This window comes from Spea bombifrons, chromosome 2, assembly GCF_027358695.1.
Source record: "Spea bombifrons isolate aSpeBom1 chromosome 2, aSpeBom1.2.pri, whole genome shotgun sequence".
Classification (NCBI taxonomy): domain Eukaryota; kingdom Metazoa; phylum Chordata; class Amphibia; order Anura; family Pelobatidae; genus Spea; species Spea bombifrons.
The window spans coordinates 69,200,220-69,218,569 of record NC_071088.1 but is presented as its reverse complement, the minus strand read 5'-3'; the positions used below and the strand labels follow the sequence as shown (position 1 = coordinate 69,218,569).

At 40.6% G+C, this 18,350-nt stretch overlaps 1 protein-coding gene across 1 annotated transcript; it reads right to left on the bottom strand.

Moving 5' to 3' along the window:
* Nucleotides 1–738: 738 nt before the first annotated feature.
* On the bottom strand, nt 739–16,130 carry TMEM35B (transmembrane protein 35B). Its single transcript, XM_053454687.1, has 3 exons — nt 15,942–16,130; nt 5,327–5,507; nt 739–1,169 (listed from the first exon to the last, which is right to left on the bottom strand). The coding sequence occupies exons 1-3, from the start codon at nt 16,047–16,049 to the stop codon at nt 1,039–1,041; spliced, it is 420 nt and encodes a 139-aa protein (XP_053310662.1). The 5' UTR covers nt 16,050–16,130; the 3' UTR covers nt 739–1,038.
* Between the last annotated feature and the right edge of the window lie 2,220 nt (nt 16,131–18,350).

Below are 18,350 nucleotides of genomic sequence, written 5' to 3'. Positions count from 1 at the left end.
TGTAACATGGTGAGAAGGATGAATAAATCTCTCCGATTTAACTATACATTATACAGGGCCAGGTAAGCTCATATGGGTTGGGCCTTCACAATTAATGTATTGTCAAGAAGTTTACACCATAACTCTCTCTTTAGTGAGTAAACCCCAAGTAAACCCCTTAAATGACAAAGCCCGTACATGTACGGGCTCAAAATGCATAGTTTTAAATGGGTTTAGGGACCGCCTATTGTCCTTAAGGGGTTAAAATGCTGAATAATAAGCACAAGAGCAGCATATTACTTGATATATGATCCTAGGATGCCCAAGAGGTGGGACATATTAAACAAAACCTTGCAGTGACATTTGTAGTCTTCAATATAAACCAAGGTTGATATGGTCAGTGCATACATAATGTCCAAATTGTTTAAAAGAAAGTAAGCAATAAAATACATTCATAGAAGTGGTGCCACGTGTGACATTTTTATCCAGAGGAATTGGTGTTTTAGTTTTTTTGGGGGGTTTGTTCCAAATGTATAAGCTTATGCCCAAATTACTTTTCTTATATAGCCTTAAGTCAGTTGAGCTTCACATTGTATAAAGCAGGTTGATAAGAAATACACAGTTGGTGGTGTCCTGTCCGAAAATTGCCCTTGTCAAAGATCTCCAAGTCAGAATAAAAAAAAATACATCATACTATCAGAAACAAGCGATGATCTCTGTAGTCATCCAAATGACACGTTCAGTGAACTGAGAAACAAGTGTAAGACAAATATTGATTTATTTTCTCTCTGCGCAAAAACGGTGAGGGCTATTCTCCTAACACATCAGTTATGAAGAGTTTTGAAGTGACAATGAGACAGTCACCTGAAAGGAAATGTATTAGAAGAGCACAGTGTTATATAAAGTAAAGGCAATTAGCCTACAATCATTATTGGGTTTTTTTGTTTGTATCTCACAGTCCATTGAAAAAAAAAAGGCACCTCAACATACACACATTATAGAAAAACATTTCACACATTGGAAAATGGTTGGTCCTGTTTGAGGAGGATCTGATTCTTCTTACTCAAACTTTGATTTTGCTCTTCTCCCTTGACCCCTGATATTAAGAAGCAGCAGGAGACCCAGACAGACTGTGGCTGGAGCACACATGGCAATTGGTTCCTTTAATACCAGGAGGGTGTAGATGGCACCTGAATTGAGTGACAAAATAGGAGAATGGTGAGCACGTAAAGCAAGAAAGGGGTATACAAAGGAACAGGTACTGCTACATGATGCAGTGGCCGCTCTACCAGGCTTGAAGGAAGCAGCATGCAATATCAGTGTGGATAAACCATAAACATGATCACAATAACCCACAATCTCATACTGAACACTGTACCAAATATGAACTTTAATGAAGGAATTTGAAGGGGCTCAAAACATGTGCTACAAATGTTGGTGGTAAACAATTGGTTAGGTGTTTCTACTTTATTACACAGGGCATACGCAATAGCCACCAAGAGCTAAGAAGAAACAGTATAGAGGTGAGTGCGGTTACTTGACAAAAACTGTAATTTTGTAAGTTCACGTTAAACAATGTTCTGAGGAAACAAGAGAAAACATGCAAACAATTGGTGCATGGTCATCAAAATTAATCTTGATCTAAAAAATAAATATATTAAAACCGGACTGTCCCTACATTGTGCAATAAGGTATGAAGCAAAAAAGATATTAATGTAACCATGCAATAAATGAGAAAAAAAGTGGGATTTACAGTTGAACTACAAAGGTGATCATGCTTAGTTAAACCTAGTATTCGAGCATTAGGGCTATGAACACGGGTTAAAACATTTACAGGGATACCCTGTGTAATCCTTTCAATTTCTCATATGGCACTCACTACAGTTTCCAGTGGTAACTGACAAGGTTAATTGGGGCCAGTCAAGAACATCACCAATCAGGCACATTTATCAGCAGCTGGAGGGCTGGCATAGACATAGCATGCTTAAAGAAGGGATGCTCCGCAGAATATTGTAAATCAGCAGATTAACAGCGCCCCCTGCTGCAGAAAATAGGTCAAATATCTGTAAAGTCCCAGTAACACCAAGTCAACTAAAATCTAGTTTAGGTTTTTACTCAGCCTTATGAATAAGCTGCCTGAATGCTCAATAACACTATGTCTGAGGGAAGGCTGCATAGTATAGAATTATGCATTTTATGATATTTAACAGCCTAAAGGCAATATCAAACTAGAGAAATACAAACATGAATCTTTCATTGTGACTAAAGCAGGTGGCATTGGAGAGCTAATTGGTTCAGAGATGCTAACATTCAAAGACAAGTCCCTTATATACACGCTGTACAGATGGTATGCATGGACAACACAGCAAACATCATGGCCATGTATGTAAATAGCCACAAGTCAGCGATCAATAGAAGCTGTTATATTGGTGAATGATTTCAATGGACGAAAATCTGAATAGTCTACCAAAATTGTCATGAATTATGATGCACAGTAGTCTATCACGGAATAGTAACACCATAGGGAAGACTGGACCTGTAGCAATAGTATACTGCCTATGTGTTGCATTTTCTGTGGGACATCCCTGATTTTCTGTCACAGTCCTCACAAGCAGCTTCATTGTTACTCTTTGCCGGCAGTGGGAATCATGTGGGAGTATGGGAGATCAGACCATCTCCTCTGTCTGGCCCACCGAGCTGTGAAATAGATTGCCAAATCCCTGCCTGCCTCTAGCCCCGTTCTGCAACAACGGTTTTCCATTTTGGACACCTGAAATGTTGGGGGTGGAGGATATTTCATACTACCAATTTTAGATGTGCTGGGGGAGAAAGAAGGGAGATGCTTGATCCGATTAGCATTAGCTGCTCTTGCAATGTAGCTTAGCATTGAAAAAAGTGGATGTTATTTTATTCTGTTCCAATAAAGTTCCTTTCTCTGCAGTTAAAAAATATACTACCTCACACAAAGGCTCATTTGAAATACCCGGGATGTCTAGTTTTCAAAAACATATGGTTTAATGGGGGATACTTAAACTGGCCGGCTTGAAAGATGTCTCCATTAGGACATTAAGGCAGGGTGATCATATGTCAAAATTCCAAGTTGAAAAACTGAAATGTGCGTGTCGTAAATGTGGCCTTTTATCCCCCAAAAAAACCTGACAAAGCTACATATGCATGGGTGGAATCACTCAGAAAATGTTGCTGAATACATATGGGGGTGTTGTTTGGTAGTAACATATACCAGGAGCTGTAAATTCATAACTAAATGTACAATATGTTATTAAAAACAAATTATTATTATTATTACTCTTTATTTCTAAACCGCCGACAGATTCCGCAGTGCTGTACAAGGTGAAAAGGTTACAGATAATGACAGGTACAATACAACAATTGACATACAGATACATCTAGGTAAGATTGACTATCGCAAATTTGCTGGTGGTAGAATTAATGCATGGAAAGAGTTAATATACCAGCATTTGATATACCCTGGGGTGCCTAAGTTTTTAAAAAAATATGGTTTCATGGGGGTAATCTGAATTGGCCAGCTTCAAAGATATCTCAAAAAGGACATGGGCGTATGATAGCAAGATGTCAAAATGTTATGATGCCACTTAAAAACAACCTTATGTCATTTATTTAGATAATTATATATAGCAATTATTTGATGGAATAAAAATTTTAAACAAAATTTTTTAGGTAAACCATTAAAAAAAAAATAATAAAAAAAAATGCACAGACTGTGCAAGTGATCAATGACAAGGAAGGGGTTATGCGTTGTTTGAGGATGCTAGAACAGTTATTAAATCCAAGGGTTCATTTTTTCTAATGGGTGTTTTCAATGAAGACATGAAAGATCACACTGTTTGTGTGTCATTGGCTTAAGCACGTAGTGTACGTCTATATGTGTGACTTACATGTAGATCAGATCGCATTTTATGAACAATTAACAAAGACAACTAAACCAAAGGGTTTGTTTACTTTTTCTTGCCACTTTAGATTAATGAGCAAAGCTAATGTTTGTTCATATTGGCTTCGCCATGTAATCACCATGGACTGTCCTGTTTTTACACTAGTAATAAAAAAGTTGCCCTTTAACTACAACTAACTTGAATTATCGGACGAAAAGGGCATTATCAATTATCAGCAAAATGCCGAAATAAAAAAAGGCAGAAAATAATCGTCCTCAGGTGCTGGGCTGCTTACCTGCATGTGCGAGCAGCATCTCGGCCAGGAAAAGCAGGAACCCAGTGGAGTCACGTGAATGCATCTCACATGACTCTGCTCTGTTCCTTCTTCCCCTGGGGGACGTGGCCAGAGAAGTTGTTCGAGAGGAAGCAGCAGGGCCCCTGCAGTAGTCTGCGAGTGAGAGATCTGCAGTTCAGGTAAGGGGGAGGATGTATGAGCAAGTATGTGTAATTAAGGGAATGAATGAATATCTGTAAATGAATGAGTATACGAGTGTGTGTGTCATGACAATCCAATGATGCCCAGGTTATAGCATGTGCTGGCTGCTTGGGCATGATAGGAGTGCGATTGCTGTTATATATATATATATATATATATGTCTATTATATAATATTGTTATGTACTGACTGACTTTGCATGATAGGAGTGTTATTGCTGCTAATAATCATCTAAGTAATATTGTTATTAAAAATCACACTCCTATCATGTCCTGGTTCTAGCATGTACTGGTTGCCTGGACATGATAGCAGCGTGATTGCTGTTGACAATCATATATAGATATATTTAATATTGTTATTGCATTTTTTGTCCCATAAATGTGTGGTTAATTTTTTTTTTTTAGGTGGTTTCATTTTCGGTTTCGGCCAAGTGAATCCTGAATTTTCGGTTTCTTTCCAGAATTTTAATTTTGGTGCATCCCTAGAATAGAAGTATTCTGATTACGATTAAAGTGCACCTAACATTCTGAAAGTGACAGAGTGACACTGCACAGGCGATTTGCTAACTTACCTGAAAGATTTGACCCTTTCCCTTTACGGAGTCACACAGAGAAAAAAAAGTTTCATGGAGAACTAAGCCAATTTCCAACATCACACTTATACCCACAATGATTTGCTTATCACTTCTAATTAGAAGCTGTTAAGCTGTACACCAGAGAGGCTAGAACCATTGAAACCTTATTAGAATAAAACTTATTTTGGATAAGGGCATAGGGATAGCTCTCTTTTTTTCTGTACAAGTACTAGTGTTAATGTTATTGTCAATTCTGTATATTGTTAACTTTAATATTATTATTATTTTCACTCCTGCTTTGGAATCTGTTGGAGCTCTATAAATAAAATACAGTGTAAAGACAGACAAACAGAAAAACCTATCTCACCGATCATAATAACGCAGAGTACAAAGTTGCTGATTTCCTGCAGAATCTGCGGCCCCACAGCTAACAAGATCCCAGCCACCAATTCCACCCAGCCCACAGCTTGCATGTACAGCATCGGGTCTGGCTTGTAGCCCAGCTCCTTCAAAGGGAAGACATCAGAAAACTGCACAAATTGGGATTTCTGCAGGAAAAAAAGAGGATAGGTTTAGTATTTTTTTTAAATTGAATATCATTTATCTATTACAAGAACACCCCCAAACAGTTTTAAGCAAGGACAGCCTTAGGGTGTGTAGCACCCTAGACATGGTTGGTTTGAGGGCAATTTCCCCACTGAGAAAGACAGCAGGAGGAGGTGGGGTTTAGCAGGGTCAGGTAATGTTGTGTTGCATGTGCCTAACAGTAGTGGCTTTAACATGATAAGTGAGTTGTGTGTGAGTCTAGGCATGTTGGTGTATGTGAACATGTGTGTCTGTATGCCCAGAGCCGGCCTTAGGTGTTCTGGCGCCCTGTGCGGACTACTCCTCTGGCGCCCCCCCATCCCAAAAAAAGAAAGGAATAAAAACTTGTAACAAAACCCCAATCACTATATACTATGCCAAACATTGATGTGGTGTAGGCCTACCACTTCATTGTCTGGCTTAGTAGTAGGGATGCACCGAAACGAATTCTGGACTGAAACCGAAAGTGCAGCATTTACCTGGCCAAAACCGAATATGACCTCTGCCTCCCAGCTCTGCCACTGTATGGAACAGTATAGAGTGATGGGAGTTATGATGTACTTTTAGAGCTTAATTAGATCATGAAAAAGACATTGAAAATGGTACAGCATAACACCCATCGCTCTCACACACTTACCAATCCACACATATACTAATCCACACATACACCAATCCACACATATACCAATCCACACGTATACCAATCCACACGTATACCAACCCACACGTATACCAACCCACACGTATACCAACCCACACGTATACCAACCCACACGTATACCAACCCACACGTACACCAATCCACACGTACACCAATCCACACGTATATACCAATTCAAACATATATACCAATCCACACACATATATACCAATCCACACACACTTCTTCCGGGTCAGAGGGCACGGACAGCGGTGGGCGCGGCTTCAGTGCTGTGCGCCGGGATCTGACAACAAACCCCGGCGCACAGCAGCTGTTGCCGCGCGGATCACAAGGGAGCGATATCGGAGGTCTTTAACAGACCTCCGGCTCCCTTGAGCGATTTTAAGCCGGGTTCAAGGGAGATCCTTGAACCGGCTTAAAATCACTCAAGGGAGCCGGAGGTCTGTTAAAGACCTCCGATACCGCTCCCTTGCGAGCCTGCTCCTCCAGCGGCGGACATTACTGTCCGTCTCTAGAGGGGTGCCGGGTGCCCCCCTGATGAGCGGCACCCGGTGCGGACCGCCGCCCCCCCCCCCCCGCCGCTAGGTACACTACTGGCGGCAGCGGACCCCGTGGCGGCGCCCCCTGGAGTGTGGCGCCCTGTGCGGTCGCACAGGTTGCACACCCCAAAGGCCGGCCCTGTGTATGCCTAAGCAAAACCCTAAAGCAAAGACTGGAGATTACCGGGAAAGCAGAGAACTCTGGGCACAAAGGTGGAGTGGCTTACGCTCCAACCACCTTTTCCCCAGGGGTTGAGCCCCAAGGTGCTAGCAGCTACGGGTCTTGTGATGATCCAACAGGAGCCACGAGATCCCCATAGTAAGGGGTCAGAACACAGGAAAGGTGCAGAATATTAGGAACAAAGTCTAAGTCAGAAAACAGTAATGTAAAACAAGCTGGGTAAGAACAGGAAGCAGGAGTAGATTTGTATTAACAAGTACAAAACACTGAGTATAAGACCATCCAAGTGCAATGATAGCTGGGAGTCCTGGGGATTAAATAGGCTGGTCACAGGTGAGAATGCTTGCCAATCTTAGCCCAGCCCTACTCAGGAATAGTAGCGCCGGGATAGGATGTTAGGACACTGAGAGCAAGATGAAAAAGAAAGGAGAGGCTGTTCACAGGTGAGAACACTTGGAAATGACAGCCTGGTGCCACCCAGTAGCAGCAGAGACTGCACAGACTGTGATCTAACTAACTGTATGTTAGTGTGAGGGGCAACCATATATACCAGGAACAAATATTTAAATTTAAATAACAGACATTGTACAATACAGTTTGTGGCATCCATGTTGTATATACAGTATCTCAAACAAGTACGCCCCTCACATTTTTGTAAATATTTTATTATATCTTTTCATGCAATAACACTGAAGAAATAACACTCTGCTACAATGTAAAGTAGTGAGTGTACAACCCGTATAACAATGTAAATTTGCTGTCCCCTCAAATATAACTCACCAGACAGCCATTAATGTCTAAACATTGGCAACAAAAGTGAGTACACCCCTAAGTGGAAATGTCCAAATTGGGCCCAATTAGCCATTTCCCCTCCCCGGTGTCATGTGACTCGTTAGTGTTACAAGGTCTCAGGTGGGAACGGGGAGCAGGTGTGTTAAATTTGGTGTTATCGCTCTCACACTCCCTCATACTGATCACTGGAAGTTTAACATGGGACTTCATGGCACAGAACTCTCTGAGGATCTGAAAAAAGAGCCCATGGATGGGTAGCATCACTGTACTCGAGATTTGCTGCTGAACACATATTGGGGTGTTGTTTGAAAGTGACATATACCAGGAGCTGAAAATTTATACCTGAAATACAATTTGTGTGAAAAAATTAAACACACTTTTGGCAAATTACCGCATTAAAAGAGTCTTGCCATGGTCAACCAAAGAAGTTGAGTGCACGTGCTCAGCATCATATTCAGAGGTTGGCTTTGGGAAATAAATGTATGAGTGCTGCCAGCATTGCTGTAGAGGTTGAAGGTGTGGGGGGTCAGTCTGTCAGTGCTCAGATCATACGCTGCACGTGGCATCAAATTGGTCTGCATGGTCATCCCAGAAGGAAACCTCTTCTAAAGATGATGCACAAGAAAGCCAGCAAACAGTTTGCTGAAGACAAGCAGACTAAGGACATGGATTACTGGAACCATATCCTGTGGTCCGATGAGACCAAGATAAACTTATTTGGTTCAGATGGTGTCAAGTGTGCGTGGCGGCAACTAGGTGAGGAGTACAAAGACAAGTGTGTCTTTCCTACAGTCAAGCATAGTGGTGAGAGTGTTATGGTCTGGGCCTGCATGAGTGCTGCCGGCACTGGGGAGCTACAGTTCATTGGGGGAACCATGAATGCCAACATGTACTGTGCATTACTGAAGCAGAGCATGACGCCCCTCCCTTCGGAGACTGGGCCGCAAGACAGTATTCCAACATGATAATGACCCCAAACACACCTCCAAGATGACTACTACCTTGCTAAAGAAGCTGAGGGTAAAGGTGAAGGACTGGCCAAGCATGTCTCCAGACCTAAACCCTATTTAGCATCTGTGGGGCATCCTCAAACGGAAGGTGGGAAAGCGCAAGGTCTCTAACATCCACCAGCTCCGTGATGTTGTCATGGATGAGTGGAAGAGGACTCTGGTGGCAACCTGTGAAGCTCTGGTGAACTACATGCCCAAGAGGGTGAAGGCAGTGCTGGAATATAATGGTGGCCATACAAAATGTTGACACTTTGGGCCCAATTTGGACATTTCCACTTATGGGTGTACTTACTTTTGTTGCCAAGGTTTAGACATCAATGGCTGTGTGTTGAGTTATATTTGAGGGGGTAGCAAATTTACAGGCTGTACACTCACTACTTTACATTGCAGCAGAGTGTCATTTCTTCGGTGTTGTCACATGAAAAGATATAATAAAATATTTAGAAAAATGTGAGGGGTGAGATACTGTATATTTAGAAGCTACAGAGGTAAACTGTCAGCGGCCTTGGAAATGTTTTCATAAGCACCAGGAGTAATAAAGGCTGAAGATTCATGCTGTAACAGTTATTTGTTGTCCGGCAAATGGCTGGTTTGTAGAATGTCAGAATTTGATACAGAATAAGAAACTTGGCTATCCTGGGTGGAAACTTGATCGGTATTTAATTGCAAACAATGTAAGAGATGGAAAGAGCATGTCTGTATTGCTAACTGCTGTGGGTAAAATGGTGTACAATGTATGATGTGATTTAGTATATCCTGAAAACCCAGCATCCAAAACGTTTGAAGAGATACCTTTTAAGTCATTACTTTAAACCCAAAACTACTAGAAATTGCACAGCGATACAAATTTTATAGTAGGCATGAAGATGTGCAATCATTTACAGTGGCTTTACTCAAATTAGCCAGTTCCTATAATTTTGGTAACTATTTATCAATAGCCTTCAGAGACCAAATTGTTAAAGACCTTAAAGGAGGAGCTATTCATGGCAAATTATTAACAGGGTTTTGAAAGAGAACAGGAAATAGAGAACAGAGCAAGCAGAAACATCGCAGTAGTCTCTTGCAAGATTATCTATGGAAGCAAATGCACAACAAATATCGTGAGACAAAAATGTGCAACACCAAACACAAAAGCAAAGTTTCAAATCTTCAAATTTAATTTCAAACTCTTGTTACAGATGTGGAACAGCAGGACATGATGCAATACTTTTGCAAAGATACATTGTGGTAAACAGGGTAATTTCAAACATGTTTGTCAAAATGTAAAAGGAGAAGATGGACTAACAAAATCAGCTGAAAAGAAAGGAAAAAACACAAAACGGATTTTCAACGTGATTCTATATATTCAGACGGGGACGATACACTGAGACACTTTTCTATCCACTCTTAAGTTGAACTGGAACTGTAAGTTGATAAAATTGACAAAAAGTAAATCAAAAAGGTATTCATTAGAGACTATCACCACTGGGATACATGACAGTTACAGTAATATATTAAAAGGTTACTAAAATGTGTTACCACTATATGTGTTAGAGAAGGGTGGGGCCCCACTGTTTGGTCTCAGTTGGATCGATGCACTTGATTTTTGCCATATACAATATGGAGGCGGACACCTGATTTAAAAGAGCTTAGTTTAAAGGGTTTTGCTGGAATGCCTGGATACTGAGTCATTCAGTGACAGACCCTGAAAAACCCATCCCATGACAGACTGTGACCAGTCCCGAGAGTGGTCACAAGCGTTAGGGTGAGAGATGGTGGTGCCCATTTAAAAAAAAAAAAAGTTCCCAAGTGGGTCTCTTCAGACTGCATTCAACCATGCAAGCCAATGGAGCCCAGCTTACTAATCAAAATGTGATTAGTAAAATAAAAATAAATAAATATGTGGTAACGTATAAAAATAATTCTCCAGTGATGTTACCACCAGGGGAACCATCCAGTTCAAACAAAATGTAAATTTTTTAAAAAGGTCCCAAAAATTGCACCGTATCTTCCAAAAAATCCTGGCATGGAAGAAAATATTGGCATTTGAAATACCCATGGGGTGTCTAGTTGTCAAAAATGTATGGTTTGAATGGATAAACTGGCCAGGTTAAAAAAAATGTCCCAAATAGGAACTAGGAGTAGACTGACCAGATGTCAAAATTATAAGAAAATTATATAAAACAAAAATGTGCACCTCACTCAGAGATACGACATACCGTATTTGCTCGATTATAAGACGACCCCGATTATAAGACGACCCCCCAAAATCAAAATATTAATTTAGGAAAAAAACAAAAAGCCTGAATATAAGACGACCCTATAAGAAAAAAGTTTTACCAGTAAATATTAATTCATGTAAATTATTTTTTCATGTTTAATAAAAGCTATGATTGAGAAAAATATATTTTTTAAATTTCCTTTTATTTGCCAACCTGCCCCCCCCAGTTATGCCACTCTGCCCCCAGAAATGCTTTATACCCCCCTATTTGCCACTCTGCCCCATGATATGCCTTATACCCCTATATGCCACTCTGGCATATAGGGGGTTAAAAGGCATATCATGGGGCTGAGTGGCATATAGGGGGTTAAAATGCATTTCTGGAGGTATATAGGCATATCATGGGGCTGAGTGGCATATAGGGGGTTAAAATGCATTTCTGGAGGTCCAGAAATGCATTTTAACCCCCTATATGCCACTCAGCCCCATGATATGCCTTTTAACCCAGCATGTACTGGCTGCCTTGGCTTGATAGGAGTGTGATTGCTGTTAGCAGTTTGATTGATATATATATATATATATAACTGCTAACAGCAATCACACTCCTATCAAGCCAAGGCAGCCAGTACATGCTGGAACCTGGGGATGATAGTAGTGGGATTACAGCCTCCCTATGCCATGCTACAACCCCCACCCCCCTTACACATCCATGCTATCACACACAAACACATTTAAATACTCATTCATTCCATTAATCACACATACTTCACACATTAAACACACATTAATCACACATACTTACCCAAAAACCCTCCCCCACCCCCTTACCTGAACTGCAGATCTCTCACTCGAAGACTTCTGCAGGGGACCGGCTGTAGAGCAACTTCTCTGGCCCCGCCCCCAGAGGAGGGAGGGGGAGATAGAGCTCTGTGAGGACGCTGCAAGCTTCCTGTCCTCCTGCTTCTAACAGAAGAGACGCTGCTCGCGACCGGTAAGCAGCATGGCCCCAGCAGACATTTTTTGGGGGGTCTGAGAAGACGACCCCGATTATAAGACGAGGGGTATTTTTCAGAGCATTTGCTCTGGAAAAAACCTCGTCTTATAATCGAGCAAATACGGTACATTGAAAAAGGCTGGTGGTAGAATTAGTGCATTGTAAGAGTTAAAATGCCACCATTTGAAATACCCTGGGGTGTCTAGTTTTCAAACATATGTGGTTTGATGGGGTAGCATGAATTGGCCGGCATCAAAGATGTCCCAAATAGGACACGGGGGCAGGCATGACCCAATGTCAAAGATCCAAGTTGAAAAACTGTATTGTGCCTGTCCCAAATGTGGCCTTCTAGCCCCCCCAAACAACGACAAGCCCATGGATGGGTAGCATAATTGTACTCGAGATTTGCTGCTGAACACATATTGGGGTGTTGTTTGAAAGTGACATATACCAGGAGCTGTAAATTTATACCACACTTCGGCAAAGGCTGGTGATAAAATTAGCGCATTAAAAGAGTAAAATTACTAACATTTGAAATACCTTAGGTGTCTAGTATTCAAAAATATATGGTTTCATGGGGGGTAAATTGAATTGGATGGCTTCAAAGATATCCCAAATAGCAAGTTACAAGGTTTGAAGAAAACAAAAATGGTTTTGAAATAGCAAAAAAAAAAATACTACCTTGTATTTAATGGCCCTAACAGTTGTAAAATTATATATATATACACACACACATATATATACAGAATAGGTAGCTCGACAATATAAAGTAATCTATATATACATTGGGTATTTCTAAACTCAGGACCGTTTATTTTGCAAATTAGATGATATGGTCAGAATAATGGTATATAAAGGAAGCCCTTCTTGTACTGAGGCAGACATTAACTTGGTGCAGCATAAATCATATCACTATATACTGAGCCAGACATCACATAGAACGGCATAACTACTAACACTATACACTGCGCCAGACATTGACGGTGGTACAGCATATCCGCTATCATTATATACTGACGCAGACTTTGACGGTGGTACAGGATAACAGCTATTATTATATACTGAGCCAGACATTACAGTGGAACAGCATAACTATTATCACTATACACTGAGACAGACATTGACAGTGGTACATGATAACTGCTATCATTTTATACTGTGACCAAATCCGCCATGTTTTCACACATTTTTTATATATTGCTGACCTGCTACTGTACTGCAATACAGTATGAATGATGTATAACTAATTGGTTCCCTTACATGAGTCTATACATATACAAATATTGCAGGGCAGCACCTTAACTGTGCTGGTCTTCAATATGAAAAACGTACACATGTCCTGGAAAACACGGCCAGTGTGGTCACCCTGAGAAAGACACTGACAGTGGTATAAAGTAATAGGAGTTATGCTCTACCATTGTCAACTAGATTGGTTTGTTATGTGATTTTTAATTTTATAACTCAAATAATGTAATGTCTGGCTCACTATAAAGCGATGGGAGTTATGATCTACTTTAGAGCATAACTTCTATCACTGCATACTGAGCCATGAACTGATGGCACTGAAGCATAACTCCCACCACTATACATTGAAAAAGATATTGACAAAAGTACAGTATAACTCCTATCACTCTTACATATGTACTAATGCTTTCTCACTAACTCACTTTTCCTCCCTCTCTATCTCTCTCTGAATTTCTCCCTACCCTCCCACTGCCACTTTCCCTTCTCTACCTCCTCCTTTTTGTTCTTCCTCTTGGCTCTTCTTATTCTTTGTCCTTCCGGTGCTGTGGGTTTTGATGCATGTTTTGGATCATTGCCCTGCTGGAAGATCCAACCATGGTCCTTTTTAAGCTTTCTGGCAAAGGCAGTCAATGGTTTATCAAATATCAACAGATATTAAATGGAGTCCATGATCCCAGAAAAACAGCCCCAAAACATTAAAGAGCCACCACCATATTTAAACGTGGGCATGAGGTACTTTTCCATATTGTGTTTATTGCCAAAAAACAGAAATGCCTCGATACAGTCAGAAACACAATGCCCCGTGATTGCCCTGTGATTGTGCCAAAGAGCAACAACAAGCGCCATCAGCGAGTGACATTGCTGCCACTCACAAAGATGGTGACGCCAACTAAAAAACTAATAGAGGGTCTGTCCAGAGAATTCTTAAGCTATCCCTGCAGGCTGAATAAAGGTACTACATTCATCCATGCAAGGCAACGACATGATTAGTAAAATATATTTAAAAAAAATGTAATTAAAAAACATATATACAAATGTAGTAACATGTAAAAATAATTTTCTAGTGATGTCACCACCAGGGGTAACATCCAGTTCCAACAAAATGTTAAAAAAATAATAATTATAATAATAAAAAAAAGGCATGGAAAACGGCAGGATTTGAAATACCCATGGGCCTGCATCAAAGATTTCCCAAACAAGACATGGGTGCAGGGTGACTAGATGTCATCCCCCCCCCCAAAAAGCCACACAGCTCCCAAATGTGCGCTTTTAGCCCCTAGACAACCAAACCTATGCATGGATGGTATCACTGCACTCGGGAGATGTTGAACACAACAGTTTCCAGTTTCCAAAAAATATATATGGTTTGATTGGGTAAGTTTATTTGGTTGACATGAAAGATGTCCCAAATAGGACATGAGCCCATGATTACCAGATTTAAAAAAATGAAATAGCGAATATTAGAATCTATTACGAAGGCTTTTTCATTAGCTTTTGCAGATGAGTAAAAGATTTTTCAAATAAAAAGTTAGAAAAAGTCCTTAAAAAAAAAAAAGAAATTCACCATAATTTTTTTTATCGTACATTAAATAAGATAAAAATAATGGTATCTAAAGAAAGCACTGCTTGTGCTGAAAAAAATATAATGTGTGTGCACTAAATAAGAAAGAAGAAAATAACAGCTAAATAATAACACTGCAAAAATGTTAAAACAGCCTTTGTCCAGTACACAGCCGCAGAGTCCAATCACAGCAGGAAAGAGCTTCTACTGAAACCACTGGCAGCCCTTTCTGCGCATGCATTAGATCCAAAAAAATCTTAAAGCCAGCTGTTGATGTCCAAGCACAGTATAAAGTACACCAACCGATAACTGTAATTTTATCTCAGAATTATTGTACTTTAGACATTTTTTACATGTCATCACTTGTGTGTGTATAGAGTCCATCAAAACTCAGGCCTCCCCCAACAAAACAAGCAGATTTCAGGATTCATGGCGGTGGCATGTTAAGGCACTTTGAGGTCAATTACAAAACACTTTTGACATGCACTGCGTGGAGCTTGAGTACAAAAATGGAGGTTTTTGCAGGAAAGGCAAACTATATTGGCATAGCTCCCAACACGCCAAATAGCTGGAAGGGTGTCGTTAGAAGGCGTAATCTGGGGTGGGGGCTTTCTGTGTGACTTTGAAACTTAATGTACATGAAGAATGGCATGCTGTACTTCCATAATTTATGTGAACACATTTTCTGTTATGATATATATATATATATATACCGGTATATATTTCTACATATATTTAGGGCTGCAGAACACTGTGATACACTCGCAGCTCCTAGGAAAGAGGGACTTGGCTCCCAAAGATGAGACACTTTGGGTATAAATAAACATAACCTTTCCTCATATGATCTGTTTTGCTTTTTGTGAGCTATGATTAAAAAACTTCTTAACCAGGTTTCATCTCCGTTTTGAAAGAACCTCTGACAAGATGATCACTGTTAAGTATAACTAGGGAGACTGATACTGAGCTGTAGACGTTCGGTTCATACACAGAGCAGGAGAGCGATTAATATGATTACGGTGCTCCTGATTAGGGAAAAAGAGAATAATCTAACCGGACTCGTTCTTGGCGAAAAGGAACGTATTATATATATTGGCCACAGTCTGCATAGCCACCGATTAAGGGGTTAATTACTGCATCGTCCCAATCAGGCCTTTGGATCCCCTCTCTATACAGCACACACTGGACCCAGTAAGGAGCAGCCACACAGTGCTTACCATTTGTTGGTAAACATCAGCCGCTATCTGGTCTGTCAGCTTGACTACACCGGTCAGGCCAAAGAAGAGACCAAGAAGGACTCGGATGGCAGTGAATAGAAATGCCATTGTTGAGCAGGTTCAGTCGCGCACTTCCTCCAACAATCTGCCTTCCTCTCTGCAAAACAAGACGGGATGAACACGAACTTGAGCCACAGAAAAGGGGGAGGAGATAACCAGGGCCACGCCTCCCGCAGCGCACACTCAGGGTGATTTCTGCGGCTGCCACCCAGGGCTCTGTGTTCCTATGGTCCAGCACCAAGTATACTTACCTCCTCTGAAAGTGAAATCGGCTCATCTATAGATTTTAAATGCTCCAGCTAGTATGTGACAATTAGCAGGCGGTAGAATAATACAGCTGCCAACAGTCTCTAACGGTATGCCTCTATTTCTGTGCAGTCTGTCTGTGTCTATACACAGTTCCATTTAGTGGCCCCAGTGGACACTCTAATACAGCCCCACCAAGGAAGATTAACTATGAAGACATCCAATTGAAGCCACTAAAACCTTTTGGCTTGGCAGTGCAATTCCACATCTGAACTGCTCTCACTGTAAAAATAAACCGGACTGGTGGTAGAATTAGTGAGTGGATAGTGTTAAAATACCACCGTTTGGAATACACTGGGGTGTCAAAAAAAATATGGTTTCATGTGGATAAATTGAATTGGCTGCAGTACCTGTAGTCAGCCTGCAGGGATCTCAGAGTTCTCGAGAGGGTCTGGATAGACCCTAAAGGAATTTTTTTTTGGTCGATATTGAGACATAAGGAGGCATTGCGGCAACACCATTTCAGCACCGTTGAAAGCACGTTTAACTCCATGATGTGCCAAGCATGTCATTAGTCCTTAACTATATGTTTTCCCGTGACGGGCACTTTATTGGTCGTTAAGGGGTTAAAGTAACCCCTAATACTTCTATATTATTTTGTTGCCCTATTGTTGTGAGGAATATGTATATAATATATGTAATTACGTTACCTTTTATCCTTATGTTTCACATGGGTACTCACATACCCATCATCCTCTGCCATTTTGGAAGCTATGTGTTACAGCCTGGTAGCCTTTTGGAGATCAGAACACAGCACTGATTGCAACATAGGTGAACCAGATTGCATCAAAAGTCTTTACACAAAACCAGCAAAATGTGCCTGCATTTGTGACAATTCTCTGGCTTCACATACGGAGTTGCTGACATGAGCTTTGCTTAGGGCTTCTCTGTAAAGCTTGGCTAGGAATGGTGACAAAGAACAAACAATGGGTGTCCTGCATGTAAATATCACCCTATGCAAAACTTTCTGTATGTTTTCCTTCCAATAACAAAAACTAATTAGCATATGTTGCTCGGTACCCCGCTGGCGATTTCATTTGGCAAATTTTGTTAAAATTCTTATGAATTCTAATGCACAAGTCTACTCAACACACTCAATGACTTGACCTATAACTCCTTCTACTGTAGTGGTGGTGTATTGCAGCCTCATCTAGAACTAAAGCCATGTGCAACACCATATTTCTCATCAAAAGCTTGGACTATACTATTTAGCATCAGAAACATAGAATATAACGACAGAATATAACGAATCGGTCCATCTAGACTTCCCATTTTTCCTGATGCAAGGATTTAAACCTTAATCAGTCCTGGATCTCATCTAAGGCTGGCATTATGCCTATCCCATGTATGTTTACATTCCCTCACTGTATTAGCATCTAACAGTTCTGTTGGAAAGCTGTTCCACTTATCTACCACCCTCTCTGTGATGTGAGTTGCAGCTATTTTTCTCTGTGCTGTTCTGTTTGGTCTTACCTTGCTCTTCGACATTTTACTGTAAAACAGCTACTATGTTATCATGACCATTTATTGTGTATGCAGTGTACTCTCGATTATCAGTGTTGGCTGAGGCTGACCTGAGCTTTCCCCGCTTTGCTCAAGTAACCCAAACTAATTATATGCTGTTTTCTTGTCTATGATTAAATAAACTACATTTGTTCTTTAAAGGCATGTTGGCGCTATGTTATTTCGGGATCTGAACTAGAATCTAAAGTTTAATAAATCCACTTGTACATGGTATTTACAAAAAATGGAATTCATAATACAATTTTAACTAATCAGTTCCAATACAGTTATTGCTCACCCTTCAACCTCACAGATACATAACTGCAGATTCATGCCTCATTAGTAACATATTTTGAACATACTATTAACTTGACAAAATATTCTTAGGATTTGTCTTCCTCAAAATGCCATGGCCCACTTTTACCTGCCGGTTCAAGTTCCCTAAGATGTGCATAACCTAAACGCTATAACACCAGTCCATGATGCGTTGAGATCAGGTGACTGTGGAGACCATTGGAGTACAGTGAACTCATTGTCATG